The following is a 23044-nucleotide window of genomic DNA, read 5'->3' on the forward strand; positions in this document are numbered from 1 at the left end:
GAGGCAGAGTCTCACTGGGTCCCTTCTCACTCAGCCCCCTCAGATGGCTGTCTTTAGCCCTGCACCCCCAAGGTCTGGGTTTATGAACAGGGTTCACATAAGAACATGGTTCATGGAACTGCACGTCTGTAAAGACTTGGATTGGTTTTCTGCTTTTCCCAGCTCCTCAATGAAAAGTCTGCAAATGCCGTTTTGAAAGTTTATAAAGAAAAGTCTGGAAAGAAAGCTGTACTTGAAAACTATGCTTGAGGCTCACAGGTACATTCTTGCCAGATAGTGAGAGACTGTTTCACCAAAACAGGGGCATGGGACCTCAGGAGGGAATACCGAACCAATTTTACAAGGTGGATAACTCACATTGACCAGACATCAATTTTGGGGCCATATTTCTTCCTGGCAAGCAGTTCTGGCGCGGCATAGGCAGGGCTGCCACACTGTGTGCTGAATGGGTCCGAGTATCCCAGGATTCCTGCACAGTTGCTCAAACCAAAGTCTGCAGAGAGAACACAGACATGAACTCTGAATTAGAAAATTGCAAAACAGAAAAAAAAAAAAAAAAAAAGAACAAGGAGAGAAGAAAAAAAGAAAACAGCAGTAAAGGAAACATTGTCTCGGGCTAACACATAATTTAACATCCAGCAGGAAACCCACCAGCTGCAAACCATAACCTCTGATAGACTTCTCAAGACAAAGGTGTGCTGGGTGGCAGCTCTCTGGCTTAGGAGGAACATTTTATATCAGCCCTCACTGCACAATCCAGCTAGACCTAACAGTGTGATGAGCCAAAACCTATTTCTACTGAGTCTTGTAAATGAGTCATGCGGGTTAAGGAGTGTTAGCTTTCTAGGACTGAAGCCGGAATGGAGAGCGTGCTGAGATGCTGGCTGCCTGGTGGCCAGGCTGGGAGAAACTGAATGGAGACGGATTTTCTTCGGCAGGCCGTCCGCATCACTGACAGCTTACAGCTGACTTCTTCAGCTCGGTTTCATTTCATTAAAGTATTTAAGACATTCCTTCCAGAGGCATACTATAGTTTGAAAGAGCCAGAAGGGAGAAAACACAATTTAAACAGCCCTGCTTGTTGGCTGGAGAAAGAACGCCCAGCAGGACAGTGATGCCAACCAGACTCTGTGACCTCATGGCGTTGCTTTTCTTAGATTAGGAAGGCATCTGGGAGGCCAGCAGGAAAGCCCCAAAGTGCCTCACAGCTCCTTTGGGTCTATTAGGAGTTTTGTGAACTCTTTGCTTTTGATCTTAAAGATACCACAACTGGAGGGTAATTAGAGAGCTTTAGTGTCCATCCCTCCTCTCCTATCTTTCGTCAATCTTTGTTGATCTCAGAATTAAGAGCTGAGATCCTGGTTCATCCTTTGAACTCCACTGCAGATACTGAGCTCTTAATGCACAGACATAAGACTCAGGCTTCAGGGCAAGCCAGAGACTGACTCTGAGGCTGGAACCAAGCACTCCACTTTCTGCAGTATTTCGCTTGACTCTAGCATGTCTCCACCTGCCAAGCGCATGCCCACCACAGAAGCCATGGGAGAAAGCTCCAGGAAATGACAAGAGGCACAGGAGAAAATTGGGAGGGTGTGAAGCCACCCGCACATCACAGGTCACAAGGGCGAGACTAGAGAACTTCTTAAGAGTTGTTGTAGTGGACTGTATACCCAAATGGATTATCTAAAGAGAACTCCGGAAACTCTGTCAGTCTCCGAGGAACACCGAACCCTCAACTCAGGCTCCCGAGGAAGAATCAGACCAAACAACCAACAAGGCGTCTGTGTTCCCAACAAGGAACTTTCTCTTCTGTTTTGATTGTATTTCCCCCCACTGGTCCTTCCTCCTAACTCCTTACCTTTACCCTCTTCCCTACCCATTTCTTTTCCCTTTGGTCCAGTTTGCCCCACAAGGCACCACAAGACCTGCACGATACAGCCCTTCGGCAGCTACAGAGGACAGGTGGCCTCCCATCTGAACAGGCAAAGGTGAGGAGGGGTCCTGTTCCCAGATCCCAGTGTATACCGAGGCACATGAGCAGGAGAGGAAGAGAGGAGCTACAGGGTTAATAGGCCCTTCAAGTACACCTACCAGGAAATAGTCCAAGTTTTAAGGAAAGTTGCCTATTAGAGGTCCAATCTGACAGGAGTCCCAGAAAAATCGTGTCTCTAAATTCCCAAGATTAAAGGCAAAGATCCCATTCCTAAGACTCCAGAGAGTCTCGGCAGGGGCTCTGCTAGAGCAAAGCCTGACCTCTTTCAGACCACCTCCTCCCTTCCCCCCACATCTGGTCTATCAAGAAGGGCAAGATAAGAGGCCAGATCACCCTCTTCTGTCCCAGGCAAGTTAGGGAACAGAGTCTGGCCTTATCTTAAGGACGCATTTCAAGAAGATAAAATCGTGCAGGATTTGAGAAGCGGAAGGGCTCAGAACTTGCATTTAAAGTTCTCACCATCTCGCCAAGAACACTCACTCGGTTTAAAAGACATCGTAGGGAAGTAAACGGTGGAATATTTCACATTCATAATTATGGTTATTAAAGTTTTACACATATGCCTATAATTAGAACGGAGAGACTGGAGAGAAATCTGTCTCCCGGTAACATCAGATAGGTTGGCCTCAATTAGATTTGGTAAATACATAAGCTAATTATCACTCGATTTTTCTGAGAGCTGCAAAATGCATTCTCAAAAGAAGGCCCTGGTGACTTCATAGCTCTTCTAAGCTCTAGCTATCCCCGTGGGTGAAAGAACATACCCAGACATCAGGCCGCCTTCACTTTCCCCCCTTCTTCCTCTCTTCTTTTTATAAGAAGAAAATATATGCTCGAATCCAAAAAATCTTACCCCTGATAATTCTAGCTAATTTGAAACATGGCGTAAGTTTATTTAAACCAAATGCTTTCAGAAACAGGGAAATTATTAAGAACTGGTAATAGCTATAATCCTCTTTGAAAACCTCCTAAATAAATTGTTTGAAGAAGAGAGGTTCAAAGGGCTTTCAAGTTAACAGTAATAATAAGGCTTAGTAAAGACCTTTGATCCTCACTGCCCACCCCAGAGGCAAGAAAACCCAGTAAGACCCTGTCTTCTTCCCCTGAACTCGGGGGAAGCAGCTGAATGAAACACCTGGTTACCTTCCAGGCTATACTGTGTATCTTTTATCTATAGCAGCATTTAGGTCACTAGGAGGTGAGAGAAGAGACCAAGAAACCCAAGAACCAGGGCCTCCTTCCTCACAAGTTTGTGTGTCCAGGCTTCTGACATCAGGTCATTTTTGCAATAGGCTTGGTCTACCTTGTAATTCCAAGTTATGTTTGGCCTAAGATGTGTCTAGTTGTTTTAAGTTTGGACTGAAGACTTTTCCACGCACAGTGAACAATAAACCACTGACAGGTGAAGGGACTGTAGCTATTCTCACAATAAGGAGCACAGGCTCTGCTCCTGCTCACGGACGGCCGCTCTGAACTATAACCAACCAGGTTCTTTGTGCCTCGCTTCTCCTTTCTGTACACCATTTCTTTTACTTTAGCCACAAACAAGGGTAGGGCGGGATCTTCCAAACTACAGTCATGACTACTGCCTACTGCTAGAACCTCATAGGCAAATTTGGTTTGAACAACTAGTTGATAATTTGCCTTTTTTTCCCTTTCCTTTTCCTTTTTATTTTATTTTATTTTATTTTACAGTCTTGAAGACTTGAAATACTTGGTTAGATGTTAACCCCATGGCTACCAGCCGAAAGGTGAGAACCCAAGGAAGGTGAATGGAATAGTTCCTGCTCTAAAGAGCAACCCCCACACTTCCTGAGATAAGAATTCTGGGCTAACTTAGGCCTGCAGCCCCTTCAGAGGGCTTGTTTATGTTTCCTCTCAGAAATCTTGTTCGGAAAATCTCTGGCTTCTCATTAAGCACCCGCTATATCAGTGAGGTGTCCTCAGCGCTGTGGATGCAGCCTTTGGCAGCCGACCGTAACCATGTTCAGTTCTGAGGAAGGCCCTCATCAATACAGAGGCCTGCCTTTTGTAGCAACTTTGCTATTACAACAGGGTGATTTACAAGTGCTAATCTAGGGCTACAGAAAGAGAGAAAAGGCGCCGAGGCAGAAAGGGAGGGAAAGAAAGAGTGGACAGTGTCCTGAGAGGACCTGGAAACTCTTCACGGGCGGAGCTCTCCGTGGCCTTGTCTACAGATGGAACTAATCTTTGACCTGTTACTGTGATATCAGTCCGGCCCTTGCTAAGTTTTTTTCTCTCAGAATCTCTGGGGTTAATGCGGCTAACACCGTGACCTCCACATTTTCCAAAGACAAATCATACATTAGCCATGAATAGGTGGGATCACCTTCCCTCAACCCCTTACCCTCCAGGGGGCTCTTTTGTTAACGGTTAGAGATCCCAAAGAGCTGAGCTAGAAAGATATCCTGCGGGCCTTTCAGCGGGGAAGGCTTCCCTTCCCGGCAGCCTCTCAGGACAGCCACGGTGCAATAGTGAAGCAATTTAACAAAGAGAAAATCATTGGTTTGGTCTAAGAATCTGCTAAAAATAGGGTCCTTAAAGGGCCTTTTTAGGGCGGGGAAAATTGGTTTCCTCATAGCTGTTAATTTCCACTAATGGGTAAATCCATCAAAATCTGTCAAGACTCCGAATCTCCCGGGGAAGTGGGCTGGAGTCCCTGAAGCCCATCCTTACTGGGAACTGAGTTAGAGTCAAGAGGCCAGTGGGTCTTTTCCAACCATCTAGGCAGAGGAAATGACTTTCATCTGAAGTAGAAAAAGAATGGGGATATCGTGTTGGCTGCCTCACGGCTGGTGCACAGAGAAATTGAGAGCCAAGAACAACTACAACTACACACACGCACCTACACACACACACACACACACACAATCATCAGCAAAAATAACCCAGTTCTTCCAGAACAGTCATGGAGAATTTACTTAGGATCCTGAATTAGAGACCGATCACAACCTCTAATAACCTATTAATACCCTGCCGTCCCCCTTCAGTGAACCCGGATTTTAATCATCCCTCTCCGGTCACCTCTCTCCACAGCCTCCTATCCCCCGTCAACCACTACATTCGGTAAGATTATATTTAGAAGGGAAGACCAGTTTCACTTTTCTTTGTTTGGGGCTTCCCCAGATACACAGAAAAGTGGAATACGATTGGAGCAACATTTATAAGCCAAACTATTCTCTACTAGGAATAATACATTTTCTTGTTAATTCACATTTAAAGAAAAAACAAAACAAACAAGCAAAACCTTCTACAAAGTCGAGGGACATCAGAAGTTAAGAGCACTGGCTGCTCTTGCAGAGGCTTCGGTTCAATTCCCAGAACCCATATGGTGGCTTCAGTTCCAAGGAGCCCAATGCCCTCTTAAGGCCTCCATGGGCACCAGGCACAGACATGATGGACAAATATACATGCAGACAGCATGTAAATACTTAGAATCAAAAATATCTGGGGAGGAAGAGAGTGAGGGAAAGAGGAAAAGAGAAAGAGGCAGGAAGGAAGGGAGAGAGCGGGGAGGGAGGGAGGGACGTAGGTCTGTCAGTAAGAACCATTTGAGTTGAAGCCAAAGTTTGAGGAGCTCGGATGAGGGCTCAGTTGGTGTTTGCAGTGGGAGCGGAAGAACCTAGGTTTGGATTTCCAGCACCCAACTGAACAGCTGGTCATGGTGGGGCATGTGCTCCGCAGTGCTCCCAGGTACTTCCTAGTGCTCCCTGGCCACACGGCCTAATCAGCTGGGTTAGTTCTGCATTCAGTGAGACCGTGTCTCAAAAATAAAGTGGAAAGTGACTGAGGAAGGCACCCAATACTGATCTCTGTTCTACATGCCCACACGCATGTACACATACATGCACGTGTGTGCACACATACATACCAAACATATTCCACACACTTAAAAGTTTTTAAAAGTCAAAAGAAACATGTGACCAAAAAATATTCACTTGCAACTACAAAATTCATTCCACAATCAAATGACACTATTTTATCTTCCTAATATTTTCAAATCTATTATTTAAATAAATTATTAAATCACTTTAAAAATTAATTTTTATTATCGAAACTAAGTAAACATTAGATGTACCAGGGCTGGGGCACAGAGAAATTGAGAGCCAAGAGCAACTACAACTAACTATACACACGCACCTACACATACACACACACACACACACACACACACACACATAATATAGATATGGGATAACATAGGAAATATGTATGGGATAACATAGAAAATCTTGTTTTAAGATTAGCTATAGATCAATGGACAACGTTCAAAGTTAATAACAACACAACACTTAAAAGGTAATCTTGCTTTAAAAAAAAAAAAAAGTCATACCAATCAGCTTGATATTATTGTCTTCATCTAGTAGCAAATTCTCTATCTTCAAGTCTCTGAAATAAACAAAACCATACATTTCAGATAAGCATTTGCAAGAGCAGAAATACGTGTCACTCCCGAAAGAGAGTGGACATTTTTACAGACACTTTCAGCCCTCCCCTGGCCCCTTCTGCCGAAACCTGGTCATTGACTAAATGTTCATACGACAGGACATAATTAATTGCTATCAACGGTCAAAGCTAAGAGATTTCAGGCAACACGGAGTGCAGCGAGGGCAGAGAAGACAGGAAGCAGTTTCCGGACACCGACCTAACATCTGAAAGTTAAACACAGCAGAAAAAAATAAAAACACGACGTTCCACACAGGTGCCACCTGAGTCTCACAGAATAGAAAGACGGGGTCTGTGACAGTGTGAACTACAGCAATCCCAGTCACCAGTGGGTCTGAGGAAGCATTTAAAATAGGACAAGAGGGCTAAGCAGGTAAAGGAGCTTGCAACCAAGCTTGATGACCTGAGTTCAATCCCCAATACCCACATGGTGGAAGGAGAGATCTAACCAATTCTGGCAAGCACATGTGGCCTTTGCACATGTGCTACAGTCCTCCCTCCCACACCTCACATCAATAAAGTAAGTATAAAATAAAATCAATAAAAATGGAACGCAGATTTAATTGGTCCTTTCTACAACTTCCACAGGCCTTCCTTTCCGAGTAACTGTCACAGCACTCGACAGATGATAACATTTTCATCTACTTAGCAAACAGATGTGATCACAGGTGGAATAATGGATTCCACAGATGTTGGCATCCTAACCCCTGCTGTTGTGCCTGAATGTTAACCTGACAGAAGAAAGGAACTTGGGTCTGCAGAAGGGAGGAGATCCTCTGACAGTAGACGCTGTCACTCAGAGCAAGCAGAGCCAGCTGTGCAGGCGGGACACCGGAGCGCTGTGCTAGCTGGCTGTAAGCTCCTACAGGGAACAGGCCTGCCTTTCTCTCAGTTGCACCGTGGAATCCTTGTGCATTGCAGGTGAGTCCGTAGCTAACACAGAAGGAAGCCAGATTACCAAAGAGATCATCTGAGCTCTGGAGCTGTGGCAGCTGCCTGATGTGCGTAATGCCTGGATACACTCCCCAGCAGATCTGGCCTGTCAGCAACCAGTTCTCAGCTTAGTATGAGAAAGAGATGAAGCTCGAGAAAGGTACCAGACCATCCAGGGACAGGTCAAAAAATGGAGAGAAAAAAAAAAAAAAAAAAACAAATCACATCAGTGTACACAGGCTCCCTGAGGAGGACAGCCATTTGCAGCAGGACTGGGCAGGAAGGAGCTAGAAGACATCTTTTTTAGAGCACCTGAGGGTGGGTTTCAGAATGGGAAGTCAAGGAAAAAATGTCCAGTGGACACAAAACCAGAAGACTGCAGGGAGGCCTGGGACCTGACGTAGATGAAGGCTGTATTAACATCCAGGCAGAGAATTTATATAATATATTATACATTACATATTACATATATATTTATTATATATTATAGGTTATGTTACATGTTACATGCTACGTGTTACATACTACATGCTACATGCTACACACTACACTATATATTATATACTATATGTTATGTGTTATATGTTATATGTTATATTATATTACATATGATATTATATATTATATTACATATTACATTATATAGTATATAGTATATAGTATATAGTACATAGTATATAGTATATATTATATGTTTATTATATATTATATATTATATATTATATATTATATATTATATATTATATATTATATATTATATATTATATTATATATTATATATTATATATTATATATTATATATTATATATTATATTATATATTATATATTATATATTATATTGTATATTGTATATTGTATATTGTATATTGTATATTGTATATTGTATATTATTATATATTATATTGTATATTGTATATTATATATTATATGTTATATATTATATTGTATATTGCATATTGTATATTATATATTATGTGTTATATTACATATTATATATTGTATATTGTATATTATATCATATATTATATTATATATTATCTCCTCTGAATGCTGGGGAGATACAGTGTATCTTCTGCTTGAGCAGAAAATGCACAGTCCACTTAGAAACTGCTTTCAAGCAGCACCACACATATCTAAATATGAAGTCACCTTAAATGTAATGCAACCCCACCAGCATTCCCATTGATGGGTCTCATCCCTTTGAATCGGGGTTTTAGAAAACACGTACGTAAATTTTCAGGAACAGGTGGAACCACTGAGTCTCTCTGGCTACTATTTAGCTTTGAAGTTGCAATATCACCTCAGACTATAAAGTTTCGTGAAGCCTTGGATTCAAGCAGATACAGCACCACAGAAACAAAAGACAATATACTAAAAAACGTTCACACAATCCACTGTAGCTCTGGCTGACTGAGAACTCTTCTTTTTTGAGATTTTATAAACCCCACCCCGCAATTACCTGGCAGTAACCAGGTATAGCCCCAGTGACCTGACACTATAAAAGGGGCTGCTTGCCCCCTCCTCTCTCTCTTGCCTCTCTAGGCCTCTTGGCCTCTTGCAGCTGTGTTCTCCCCGTTCCCCCTCCTCTTCCCCTTCCCTGCCCCCCCCACATGCTCATGGCCAGCCTCTATTCCTCTATTCCTCTCTCTCTCTCTCTCTCTCTCTCTCTCTCTCTCTCTCTCTCTCTCTCTCTCTCGCTCTCTCTCTCGCTCTCTCTCTGCCTGTACTACCCTCTTAACTCTCCCATGACCTGAATAAACTCTATTCTGTACTATACTGTTGTGTGGCTGGTCCCTCAGGGGGAAGGGATTCTTAACATGGGCCCCCCAGAGGCAACTCCCTTGCCCCCAGGCCTCCCCGCACCTCCATGGGCCATGCCCCCAACTCTCTTCATCCTTCCCCTAACATTGGTGCTGAAACCGGGACATCATCTTTTTACAACATTGGTGCCCTGTGACTTTTTTTTTCAGTGACTTTTCCTTTCAGCTACCACATCCAGCCCTAACTTTAGAATTATCACACACACACACACGCGCGCACACACACACACACACACACACACACACACACACACCTCACATTTCATGAAACAGTTTCTCTACCATTTGTCAAGGTAGAATCGGGATACCCTGGGTCAACATGATAGACATTTACAATGTAACTCTTTCTGAAGTAGACAATTACAATGTAACAATTTGCTTTCCTTTTTTCCTACTGCTCACACCCGAGCCTGGGTCCTCCCACTCTCCCACTGAGCCGTGACACAGGCTAACACTGTATAGATGTATATCTGTGTATGTTAACACTGGCTTGCAACCTTAACCCATAAGCACGCATTTAAAATCTTTATAAATTAACCACCCAACAATCCCTTTCAATGTTATCTCTTAGGTTGTCTCAACTGAAAGCCATTCTTCCCGAAGTTGTGATGAATGTCCTGTTCACGGTCTTCGTCTCCCTTTCTATCAGATTCCTAGGATGACTACTAGAGCCCTGAAGTCACCGGTGACTCTGAGGGTCCTGTGTCCTCTCCCTACAGCTCAGTTGGGGAAAACAACATGGCTTCTGCAAGGGATGGTTTCTTCCCCAGAAATAATTAAGACTTTACATACGTTTAACTTTTACTGAAGCATTTACGGTAATTCCAACTGGTAGGCAAATAAAAGACAGTTTTTGTTTTGTTTTAAGATCAGCCCAAAGTGTGATTCTGTGCAAAAACCACACGGCCCGGCACAATCTCAGTCTAAGGCAAAGCTGTAGTTTGCATCAAGTGAAATTAGGCCTCCTTGCCTAATGGAAGTCACAGTTGGGCACTAAAGGGAAAAAAATGTTCAAAACAAATATGTGCAGATAAACAGCATAAAGAGTCAGGGTTAAAAAAAAAAAAAAAAACAGTAATTGCTACGAATAATAAACCAAAGCTGAGTAACTCTGGGGCCGTGAATGCCTAAGAGAAGAAATGGCAACAATTTGGGCAGGTACAGGGGGAAAAAAAGCAACTGCATAACCCAGGGAAAGTTAATAAAACCTAGAGGCGTATGAAATACAATTATTCAGTAAACAGAGAGTAAGATCAACTCCGGTCCTCAGGAGACATGGATAGAACAGACCCAGATTATACCCTTGTTCAGGTTTCTAGAGGATTCCAGTAAGCTCCAGTTTCACTACCAGGATGGCAGGGAGATGAGGTCCTTCTGTGCTGAGTTAACTTGCTCACCAAGGTGGCAAAAGCATTAACCCTTTCTGGACATGATTCCCACCACCTGCTTTGAACAAAGACTGTTTTCCCCGAGGATTCTTGAGACAAAGGGCCCCACCATCTAATTTTGGGGGAAGCCTGGTTTTTTATCTTTGAGATGGAGTGGAGTGGGAGGTTTGGGGGTAGGACAGTGTCTTACTATGTAGCTTTCAATCTGACCTTAGACTTCGGGCAATGCTCCTGCCTCAGCTGACTAAGGGTAGGATTATAAACACATATTACCACCCCTGACTTAATGTCTAATATTCAAATATTGTTTTTACCTGGCTACAGCAAGTCCACCATATTCACACAATCTCCAGGCTTACATCCAAAATGTATGGGGGAGGGGTGGGTAGGAAGATTTCTTGTGCAGAGTACACAGACCCTTTCCTCGCCGTAGAGAGAGGAGTGGAAGATTACCATGGTGTTTGCATTGGTTTGGGCGTTATTATAAGTAATCCATAGACATCCAAGGGTTCCATGCAAATACGATAGGTTATTTCACATCAGAGACAGGAGCATCTGGAAGACTGGGTGAGAGGGATGAGGCTGGTGGTCAGATGATGGCTCTTTGTGGAGCTGTGCTGGTGTATCCAGAATATCACAGATCTCCCAGGGGACACAGAAATGTACACTGCAGTGCACACTAATGTCAGCTACAGCCTCTAGTTAACGCTGATGTCTGTGTACCCCAACTAAAACAAGGGTGCCATGGGTACCCGGAATCTGTAAGTAGTCAGAAGAGAGGGGAAGGGGAGGGGAGAGGAAAGGAAGAGAAGGTGGATGGAGACCTTGGGGTTTCTGTGCAATTTTTCTACAAACTAAGTCGATCTTTTCAAAGTAGCCTTTATGCTTTTGTGTTAGGAACATGCTAGGCCTCCCTCAGGTGTTCACTGAGGCGCAGCCTTCATTACCTGACATTATTATGCAAGTCTGTTCTGAACAATGGACCACTCAGTTACTGTCCGGCTGCCTAGCCGTAACCAAAGAGGCCACAGATGATCCTGAGAAATCACAAAATCAAGGCATATTCTTGAATAAAAAAAAAACGAGGGTAAATTTATTCATAAGGCTTTTGCATTTGTGTTATAATATGCCTGCTAAAAATTCCTGGCACTGTCCAGAAAAGCAGCTCTGTCAGACTCCTGTGGGCCAAGTGTAATCTTGGCACCTCCTCTAGACCCATCATAAGATTTGAATGCTTGGCTGTGTTATATGCCAGGCTTACTCCATGGGAAGAGAGGTTCCAACCGCAGACAGACAGGTCATGGAAGGCTTGCTTACATGTTAGTGGTCCCTGACTGGATGTGTCACTTTTTTAATCTGAGGGCAAATGAGGGAGACCTTCCTTCCACCTTACAACGTTAATAAAACATAAACAGGCTCACTTCCTCAAGCCAGGCGAACCTGAAGCTCGGGGCTAGTTCATGAAAGTCACTTTCTCTGGACTACAGGGCTTCGAAGAGGGGGAAGGCTTATTTCGATAAACGTGTCCTCAGGCTCAGCCATGTTGTCACAATAGAGTGCCATTGGGTCTACGGCCACACTGTTTTGTCTGTCACCTTAGATGGGTAACTAGGCAGTACGGGTCATTCACTGACTGCTCACTGTTTTTACTTTGGATCTGTAACCGAGGAGAGTGTGTTAAGTGACATAAGCCAAACACTGGAAGGGAAACATTATATGTTCCCAGACATCTGTGGATGCAAAAGATGAGGTTTCCCCTAAGTAGGATGCAGGACAGTGGCTGCCGGAATCTGAGAAGGGCTGAGGAAGGAGGGCTGAGAGAGGTCAGCAATTCAGGTACAGAGTGGCAGGGTGGCTACAGTTGACAACACCCTAGTGTGGACAAGAAAATGACCAGGCAAGCTTTGGAGTCTCCTCCCCACAGGGAAAGGAAGTCTGAACCTGCGATTGCTAACTACCCTGATTGGACCTTTACACACCCCATTTACCCATGAAAGCCTCACCATTTTAAAAAGCCATTGAAACCTTTTGTACTATATAGGGGTGGGGCCAGTTAGGAAAAGTAAGATGGAGGACGGGCAGGCTGTTCATGTGAAGCAGAGACGGGTTTCTGGGACAGGGATGGCGGGCCAGAGCTGCCTTTTCTCAAGGCGCAGGGAGAGCCAAGGAGGAGGCCACCAGACAAACACAGAAACAGGCAAACAAAAGGCCCTGGACCTGTCTGGTTGGTCAGCTCCAGGGAGAAACTGCCACAGGCCATGTCTCATGCTGAAGTGAGTGGTGAGGTTCACTGAGATGCGTAGTGGACTCAGGAAGGCTCACCTGCCAATGGGACCTTTGTCCTCAGCCCCTTTCAAAGAATAAGTCATCCCTAACCATTAAAAGCTTACCCCAAGATTCTTTCCCACCCACTCAGACTTTCCGTGGAGTTTTTGGGAAAGATAGTAATCTTGAATTTGGGGGGACTGACTATAAGAAATTCCAGCTATTGCCTTCCTAGACAGACAAGTGTGACAAAGAGCCAGAAAGGACACCTGTTATAGACATTCGGGTGCTGATTGGGTAAGGTCGATTACACAAATCTCATAGGACAAGGGGACACATAGGAGGGGTAGCAGGTGTAGATGCGAGCATGCATGTGTCCACTGTGTGCTTGAGTGTACAAGTGCACATACACACACATGACAGCATTACATGTACATGTGTGCATGCCCGTGGAAGAAAACAAGCACACATGGGGTACATATACATGCATGTACACACATACATGTGTCCTAGTACGTGAAAGTGTGAATGCATCACATGCATGCAGGTACATGAGATCACGTTCATGGCAGTGTGGACAGAAAAGATATGAGTGTGTAAATGTGTGTTGGGGGTGAGGGAGGACTTGCTCCCAGGATCCTGGGATTAAGGAGATCTCTGTCCCAACCTTTAGCAGACTGAGCCTGGGACAAAGTTGAGGTCTACACTGAGTGGTAGGAATTCAGGAGAAGTGCCAGGGAGCTACTCAGGGAAGAGATCTTAAACGAAAGTGAAGAATAGCAATGCAATGTGCTGACACAGCCAGAATTCAAGGCAGTGGGGGACCTGAGACACGGAAGAGTAGCGCCTCCTCAGAGTGAGGGGCTGAGCAGACAGGCAACAGAGAAGGTGGTCTGGAAAATGAGTGGGGTGGGGGCTGGGCTCCTCTTGCTCTCGCTAACCCACTTGCCAAGCAAGACACCCAAGCTCCTGAGTGGTTTATTCTCCCTTTAAAACAAAACAAAAAACAAATGGAATCCTTCGGGGTTGGAGAGATGGCTCAGAGGTGAAGAGCCCTCTCTCAGAGGACCCGAGATGGGTTCCCAGCACCCACACGAGGAGCCTCACAACCGCCTGCAGCTCCGAGAGACTCTTAGTCAAGGCTATCGGCAGAGTTGGAAATAGGCCGTCCTGAGGGAGCACTTCAGAGGACACAAGACGTACCAGTTATAAAAACAGAAGCTGGAGTAGAAAGTCACGTTGAAGATTCTAATATCACATGGGTCACCTTAAAGATTTGGGGACTGTGAGCAGGGTTTCATGCCCAGCACATACATACATACATACCTACATACTTACATACATACACTACACACACACACATGCATACATATGATAATGTGGAAGGGGTACAGCTCCAGAAAAGACTACGACAAACAATTTGGCACTAACAATCAATATGAAGGGTGTGATCCTCTCAAACAAACGGGATCCGGTAGAGCGAGAGAAAGGTTCATTCTGGGGGAGAAGGTTTGCCTGTGGGGACAGCTACAGGTATATGTCAGTAATAAGCTAGAACTAAGAGTGAGGAAGCTTCTGGTTCCCCAAGGCAACAAGCACTTTGTAGTGAGCTGGAGTCTTTTTGGTTAGGTCGTACCTTAAAAGCACGGCACCAAGGCCAAGGGATTTGTAAATCTGATTATTTTAAATGAAAATTTTATTTCCTCCAATGTTGAACAAGCAAGTTGCCAATCAGCTAAAAAAAATAATAAAGTCACACTAAATGAACCAAGAACCACCCCCTTCCCCAAGCAAAATCCTGGGAAGACTATGGAATATTCCAGAAAGAACTTGGGACTGCTCCTAGAAAAGTACTAACCCAATACAGAAAGCTGATACTAGTGTAATGTTAGCATTCTGTCTAAACTCCACCCCACAGTCACCTAGCAACAGCCAGGTGTGCATGGCACTATAAAAGGAACTGTTTGTCCTCCTCACTCTCTGGCTCTTGCCTTCTTGTCCCTTTTCTCCCCATTCCCTTCCCCCACCTCTACACGTGCTCATGGCGGCCTCTTCGCCTCTCCTCCCCTCCCCACCTCTCCCTTCCCCCCTTCTCTCTACTTCCCTCTTAATTCCCTTCCCCGTGCCCTGAATAAACTCTAGTTAGTGGTGTGGCTGGTCCCTCAGAGGGAAGGGATGCCCAACATGGGCCTTCCGGAGGCACCCCCTCCCCCACACCTCATAGAACACATCCCCACTCTCTTTATGTTTTTCATAACAACTTGAGTTCATTCCATTTTCCTTCCCAGACCCCTGGGACAACATCCATTGTCTTAGAGTTCAGGTCTGAGCCATGGCCTGGGCAGCAGAGAAAGACCAGGCAAAAAGTACCCAGAACCATGAGTGTAGGAAGCAGATAGGTGCTTTGCAGGGACATAACCACGGTGCCTGGCCTCAAGGGCTCTAAGCAGTGGAGACAGTATAGAGAGGTACGGCCCACCATTTGGGACTGTTTTTCAAACACACACAACCTTTGCTCTAGCCAGTAGCTGCAGACAGACATTTGCTCCCTACCGAAGGCCCTGGGATCCCCTGCAGTTCCGGGATGGGAGCAAACCAAATGCCACCTCTCACCTGCCTACCCTTTTCCTCTGCTGAGAAACAACTCGTAAAAGTTAAAAGAATTTACGCAACCTTCCCAGGTGGTGCCTGCCTCTTGTTAGCCACAAGAGAACAAAGGGCCTCTCTTTTCCACTGCCTTCCCCTCAGTGGGGGGGACACCTCTCCACAGTTGATGAATGAGGAGGGTCAAGGCACCGGGCAGGGAGGTGCTAACACTTGTCTAAGCACAGGCTGCAGCTCTCCTTTGATCATGGAGCCCTTTCTTCTGGTCCGCCAGGCCTGTGGCTTGTCTCTTCTTGCTTAGGGACAGCCCTGTGATGCTCTGGAATGCTGTGTCCATGGACTTTGATTGGAATCTGTTACTTTGAATGACCAGATGAGTCTCACAGTGTTCAGGTTAAGAGTCAAGCTCTGTGTACAGCAGGTGAATTGTCTGATGCCGGCATCCTAAGGGGAGAGCATTTAGCATTTTTAGAGGCGGTGAAGAAAACCAGCTGGGGGCTGGGCAGTGGCTCCTCCGGTGAAGCACAGTATGAGGACCCAATCTGAATCCTCAGAACTCAGAGCCCATAGCATCCTGCAGCACAAGAACCAAGAGCCCAGCGTCTGCACCGCCAGCGGCGCAGCTTTTGCATATGGTTCAATCCATTCGCTCACAAGTCTTTCCACCAGAGACTCCGGGCCCGCTCTGAAATGCTAACTTCTCTCCTTCATTTGAAAACTCTAACCTCAAAATAATTTATGAACTTTACCCCTCCATGAGCACATGAAAAGGAGAATTCTCCACCACTAGGGTAAAAAGAGGAGCAAAGAAGTGACAAGCAAAAATATGCCGAGGGCCCCTAAATTAAAAAAAAAAAAAATTTAAAAAAAACATTAAAAGTCAGTTCTGTGGAGTTTTTGAAAGCCAAGACCTTTGAATGAGAAAAGCCACCTGTGAATATAAGATAAGAAATATTTTAATGGTTGTCTCAACAACCCATCCACCACATCCATGTGACACATTCTAACATGACTTCCAGGGGCCTGAAGAAATAGCCAAGTCACTAGCATGTTTGTTATACATGCATAAGAACCTAGGTTCAGACTCCCAATCCCCACATAAAAACCAGGCACAGAGGTGCAGCCTGTCTGAAATCACAGCACCTCGGAAGAAGAAACAAAAGGCCAGCCAATCTAACCTAATCAGTGAATTCAAGGCTGGGTGAGAGACTGTGTCAAAAACAAGAAGAAAAGCAACTGAAAAAGACCCAATGTCAACCTCTAGCCTGCACACATACATGTGCGCCTACACACACACACAGACACACATGCACACACACACAGGTGCACACACGCTCACAAACACACATACATGCTCTCACACATATGCACATGCTTACAAACACACACATACTTGTGTACACACACACACACACACACACACACACACACACACGACTTCCAAAGAGAAAAAGCAAGCTATATTTGTCTATCTTTCTGCTTTCTCTTTCCTAACTTTAAAGGGCCGGAGTCCTCACCAGCATTGGATTACAAAACTATTTCCAAGGAGAAAGGGGAAGAAGGAGAAAGCTACAGATGAGAGGGTTTTTTTTTTTTTTAAGCATCCTGTCTCTGCTATCAAAACATTATTAAATTCCTTCCTTTGACATTCTGACAGTAATTGCACTGAGGGACCGGATTTTGTTAAAATTGCTTTAGGGGCTGCTGAGAATTTCCTGCGGGGGAGATTCATGTGCACCTCATAGGGCTTGCTAGGACTTTCTTTGTTGTCCTCTGATCCTGAGAAGCTTGTCACCTGTCACTTGTCTTATCTTTTGATAGCATGGAATCCTGGGAAAAAACACCAAGTCCCAAGAAGCCTTCAGCCACTTGCACCCTGCTTGCATTTCCTGCTGTGACCCAGAGTCTGTAATACAAGCTGATTCAGTCACAATGTCTTTGCCCCTGTCAAACAAAGGAACCAGGCACCCTTAAACCTCATTTCCTTATACAGCCAGGGAATGACACGGCAGGGCACACAAGCTAGAAATAGTGTCACTCACTGCAAACTTATGAATTCCCTTCCTTAGTGACAATGTGTGACTAAGGCTGCATGCATGGAGTGGATTCTCACCTCTGCAGGGAGGGATAGGAATGGATGAGTCCCAGCCTGCCCAGAAAACCCTTAAGTAATAGGACATCCCTGCAGTAACCCTGGGATTTAGACAGGAACAACTTTCAAAAATGTAAGAGGTGGCATTCAAGATGAATGCTAAGAAAATATGCGCTTCTGCAAAGCAGTGACACTTGACCCACTAGATTCCCTGCATAGAAGAATTCTCCAGGAGCAGCAGACACAGATAAAGACTTGCCAAAGCATTATTCATGATGGTCCCAAAGCTGAAAGCCACCAAAATGTCCATTAGCAGATAGAGAGAATAATAGACTGTGGTATATCCACACACTGAAATATTACTTACCTTTGAAGAAGATAAAACCAATACAAGCTCTGACATGGTGGTATCTAAAAAACTATGCTGCATATGATGCCAGCAGCAAAAGACCACATATGTTATGGCTCTGTTGCTGTGAAATATCTAAACTAGGCAAATCCACAGAGACAGGCAGTGGATAAATAGCAGGAGGTGCTGGAAGGGAAGAAGGCTGAATGGCTGTCATAGGAAAGGCTGCTTTGTGAGGAATAAGAACAAATCCACTGACTGCTCTTCCAGGGGTGCTGAGTTCAAATCCCAGCAACTACATGGTGGCTCACAACCATCTGTAATGAGATATAATGCCCACTTCTGGTATGTCTGAAGACACTACAGTGTACTCATATATAATAAATAATTTAAAAAAAAAAAAAAAAAAAAAAGAACAAATCCAAAAAGGGATGTAGGGATAGTTGCAGGACTCTGAATACACTTAATACAAAGAAGCTGTGTATTTTATATTGTGAACTGTATGTCTCAGTTTTGCAATGTTTAAACACACATTTAAAGGCACATGTGTGCATTTAAAAATATATACATGCGCATTTTCCATCTTGATTTTGGTTTTGTTTTGCTATGGTTTGGTTTTTTGGGGTTTCTTTGTTTTTGTTTTTTGTTTGTTTTTTGGTTTTTGGTTTTGTTTTTTCTTTCAAGACAAGCTCAGAGTGTGAACCAGGCTGTCCTGGAACTCAGAGTGTGAACCAGGCTGGCCTCAAAGACCCACCTGCCTGTGCCTTCCATGTAGCACTACATCCAGCACTCTTGCTAAGATTTTATTTTTAATTATGCACACATGTGTCTATGTGGGAGTGATGCAGAGCATGTGTGCGGGTGAGTTCCACATCTATAGGGGCTGTAAGAGGCCCTTGCTCGTGGCGTGTGAGTTCTGTGGTTTCATTCTGTTTTGCTCTGTATACTTACTATTTGTTTCTGAACGATACTTTTGTTTATTCTTTGAAATGTTCATACTCTACACGATGTGTTTTTGTCTTCAATTGTCAACTTGACACAATCTAGAACCATCTGAGTAAACGTCTCAGTGAGGGAGTGTCCTGATTGGTGGGAAGACCCAGCCCACTGAGGTCGGATTCATTCCCTAGGCTGTGTAAGTGTGGGAAGGTGAGCTAACTACTAAACTGCCAGCACTCTCTGCTCTCTGCTCTCCACTGGGAAGGCCATAACGTTTAGCTGTTTCCAGCTCCTGCCACCTTTGATGGCCCCGTCGTGAAGAAATGTATCCTAAAAATTTGAGCCTTTCTCCTTTAAGTTGCCTTGGTCATGGCATTTTATTATCACAACAGGAAGTAACGCTAAGGTCACTTCCTTTAGAAATGATAGAAACAACCGTAACACATGCCTCGCACTTACTCCATACCAAGCACCTTTAGTGTCCCTGCCTAACGCTAGCTCACCAGAGAGCCAAGTACCTTCACTCCCATTTCACAGATGAAGAGACTGAGTCCAGAAGAGTGAAGTAGCATACCCAGGAACAAAGGACCATTACAGAGCAGAGGCAAAACCCAGGCCCAGGCACTCCACCTCTAGATTCAACCGTTTGAGCCCTCATCCAACTCACAAAACAACTCACTGAAGGAAACCATAAAATTGTAATGGAGTTGCAATTGGTAACCTTGCATAGGGTGTCTGCTCAGTACAGATTCAGCGGCTTTGCCATGCCTGGTTCTCACCTGTGGACCACCCCGGCCCGGTGCAGGTGCTCCACCGCAGAGATGAGTTGCCGGATGTATCTGCGGGCCTCCGCCTCATCTAGCCTCTTCTTTTCGTAGATCTTGTGCATGAGGTTGCCGCCGGGACACAACTCCATGACCAGGTAGTAGCTGTTCTCCGTCTCTAAGATGTCCAGAAGCTGCGTGATGTTGGGGTGGCGGATCATCTGCTGGATCTGCCCCTCTCGGCGCAGGTTTTTGGTAACGTACGTGTCCTTTTTGGCTCTTTTTTTATCGATGACTTTGATGGCTACCTAAGGTGAAACAGAAAATTCGGCTGTTGTCAGACACTGTAGACCAAGGTCGTTCCTCGGGGATTCTCGAGAACTGGGGGGGGGGGGGGGGTACAGAGCTCTTTCCCTGCAGCAAGGGAGACCTGGGTCTGAAGCAGCTTAGGAGCTGGAACTCCTGCCTAAGATGTGTGAAGCTGTGCCTTTCATCTCCCACACCATGAATAAAATCGACTAGTTCATCAAATAGCACCACGTGAAAAAGCAAACAAACCAGAACATGGTGGGGAGCAAGATCAACTTAAGCAAACCCAAACCTGGACAACTCAGCTGAGCTCTCCACGGGGGGGGGGGGGGGGGGGGGGCAGAGATGAGACACCAATTTCTTCTGGAACTGAGGGCTCTGCCGCTTGCTCATAGGAACTACTGTCTTCCTTCAGGTGACCCTCAGGCCCCGGCTTCAGAAGCAGCTAAGCCACACCCCCTTTTCAGTTCTAGGCACAGTAACAGGGCCCGTGGAGGGACCGCCCACAGATAGTTCACTTGGTCTGAGCTCCGTGGCTCCGTGACCAGAACAGTACAGGTCAGACTGTCTCCAGTCTCCAGTGGTGGCTCCTTGTCCTGCCAAGTCACCTTTCTGATGAATTCCCACCCCACTGCTGAGATCCAGCCGCACATGTCAACCACCCACAGATGTTCCACATGTCCTTGTCCTAAACACAGGAAGGAGGACAGACAGAAGGAAGATCCTATCCATGCATATCTGCACCACCCTCAGCTCTCCCTTTTCCTTCAGAGGGTCACCTCTTCCCCCTCCAGGTCCTGAGGCACACCTCCACTTTCCCACCCTCTCAGTGTGACCAGCTGTGAACAGCATGCCAGTTCATCTCCCCGTCCGTTCGTCCTTCCTCTCAGCTCACAGACAGGCTGCCTCCCTTGTGCCCAGAACTGCTACCTCTGAAGGACCCTCTGGAGTAGAGCTTGGAGCCCCTGAGTGCAGCAGAAACCCAGGGGCCTCCCGATCACTCCTCAATATTTTCTTTTCGAAGGACTGGGCTCTGTCCACGGTACACAGTGCATCCAGCGCAATTCCACACTAAGGCAGCTCAAATAGTGTCTTCTGGACATAGTTCCTGATAGGCCTTGAGAACATCAAGGCGGCTGCGGTTGATGGAAACGCACTGTGGACTTCACACACTCAGCACACATGAACCACTCAACGGGTGACTGGACGGTAATGAGCCTGAGGGTGGAAATCACTTTACAATACCCACACCTATCAAAACACTGTGTGGCGCACAATAAACATCCACACGTTTTAGCTGTCAATTAAACCTCAACTGAGCTACAAAGATACTATGAATAAAGAGAAAATGGGGAAAAGTACATGCCAAAGGCAAATCTAAATTGGCAAAACTCTGGCCATTAGCATACACCCTGGCCTACAGCATCAACGTTCTCACAACTTCACGACCTTTGTCCCAGCCTTGCCTGAATTCAGTCTACACTCCACCTAGAAAGTGGATAGAGGAGGCTGTAGCCCTGGTTTCTGGGTAAAATGTCTTGGGGTTCACTCACATTTTCTCACCAGCGCCACCATGGTTACCCAAGGCTCCCCAGGGTGCAGCCTGTCTCCAGTGTGTGGTCAGAGGTGTGTCTACAATATCCTACATCCTTCAGCCACCGTCCCCATCATTTATGTCCCCGAACCCTGACAGACCAGCTCCAGAGAGGGCTTCAAAGAGCCACCCTGAGCTCCTTCACATCCAGCAGACTGAGGTTCGTTCAGATGTTAGGATGCTCATTGCTAATGTAGGGCCTGTTCCCATTGCACCTCACACTACACTATAAACAGCGATGGCTGAGGAGGGCACCGCTATGAGCCCCTGGGCCTGCTATGGCTTCCTGAGAACCAGTTTCCTCCTAACAAGGAATTTCTCTGGATACCAGAGAAATGGCAAACAAACAAAGGCCATGGGTGATCAGCAAGCGAATATACCCTGGAGGAGACTCTTACCTCACAGTAGGTCACCTTCCTGTCCCATTCTCACCTCCACTGGAGCAGAAGTTACATCCTGGTTATGGTTAATCTGAAACTTATTCTCGTTGTTAACATCACAGCTTTATAAATGTTCTTCCTGGCTCGTGCGTGCGTGCGTGTGTGTGTGTGTGTGTGTGTGTGTGTGTGTGTGTGTGTGTTTCTCAGACTAGAGAAATAGCGTAATCAGTAAAGTATTTGCCTTATAAGTCGAGGATCTGGGTTCCATCTCCCGAACCCTTGGAGTCTGATTTTGGACTTTGGATCTCGGACACTGGAGAATAATTTCCTGTTGTTTCAAGCCAAGTTGGCAGTAATCTGTCACGGCAGCTCAGGAAACCAACCTTGTGTGTCAACAGCATAGGATGTCTTATTTCTCAAGCTCTGGTCACCCAGCAGCCCTGTGAGAACATTCCAAAGGGTTAAAGCTTCCTCAAGGAGAGAAGGCTGCCTTTTTAGTTCCCTCTCCATCTTCAAAAAGACGGTCTTGTTTCCATTTCAGCTCCACAGTGATAACGCTTAAACATGGGACAACATTCTGATTACACAAAACCATTTAATCAGCCGCGTGTACAACTGCAGTAGGAACTGAATGGGGATTAAGGGAAACACAATCAATGATCAACACAGAGAGGCCTGGGGTTTGTACCAGGATGGGAATCAGGAAATCTGCAGCAAAACGCTGCTATAATACTCTTTCCTTCCAGGTAAAAGGTGGACACGGGTCTCCACCGGAAAAGAAAACTGTGTTAGGCAGGAGAGTTTTAGAAAACAAAATTGTCACCAAAAAAACCTGTAAAATAAGCAGATTTAGCATGTGCTAGACCATGGGAGTGTGTGTGTGTGAGTGTGTTTGTGTGTGTGTGAGTGTGTGTATGTGTGTGTGAGTGTGTGTGTGTGTGTGTGTGTGTGTGTGTGTGTGTATGTTTTAGTTCTCTCATGTTGGGAAGTGTGGAGAAAATCAGAAAACCATCTAGGTCCACAATCTAAGAATATCAAGAGAACCAGTTCTCTGAGGTCATTGAAACCAAGGACCTGAGTTGTAAAGGCTCTGAAATTTTTACATAAGTGTCTACTTCAGGTCTAGACGTGTTTCTGTGATTAAGG

At 45.3% G+C, this 23044-nt stretch overlaps 1 protein-coding gene across 1 annotated transcript in view; it reads right to left on the minus strand.

The window, feature by feature from the left end:
* The window catches only part of HUNK (hormonally up-regulated Neu-associated kinase), a gene marked incomplete at both ends in the record, with an annotated part of 100467 nt that overhangs the window by 38238 nt on the left and 39185 nt on the right, over positions 1–23044 (minus strand). Inside the window, 3 exons of the mRNA XM_080919328.1 lie at positions 358–493; positions 6348–6403; positions 19631–19923. Coding sequence (XP_080775454.1) covers positions 358–493; positions 6348–6403; positions 19631–19923 — 485 coding nt within the window. The remainder of the gene's footprint in view (positions 1–357; positions 494–6347; positions 6404–19630; positions 19924–23044) is intronic.

This window comes from Micromys minutus, assembly GCF_963924665.1.
Source record: "Micromys minutus genome assembly, chromosome: 7".
Taxonomy (NCBI): domain Eukaryota; kingdom Metazoa; phylum Chordata; class Mammalia; order Rodentia; family Muridae; genus Micromys; species Micromys minutus.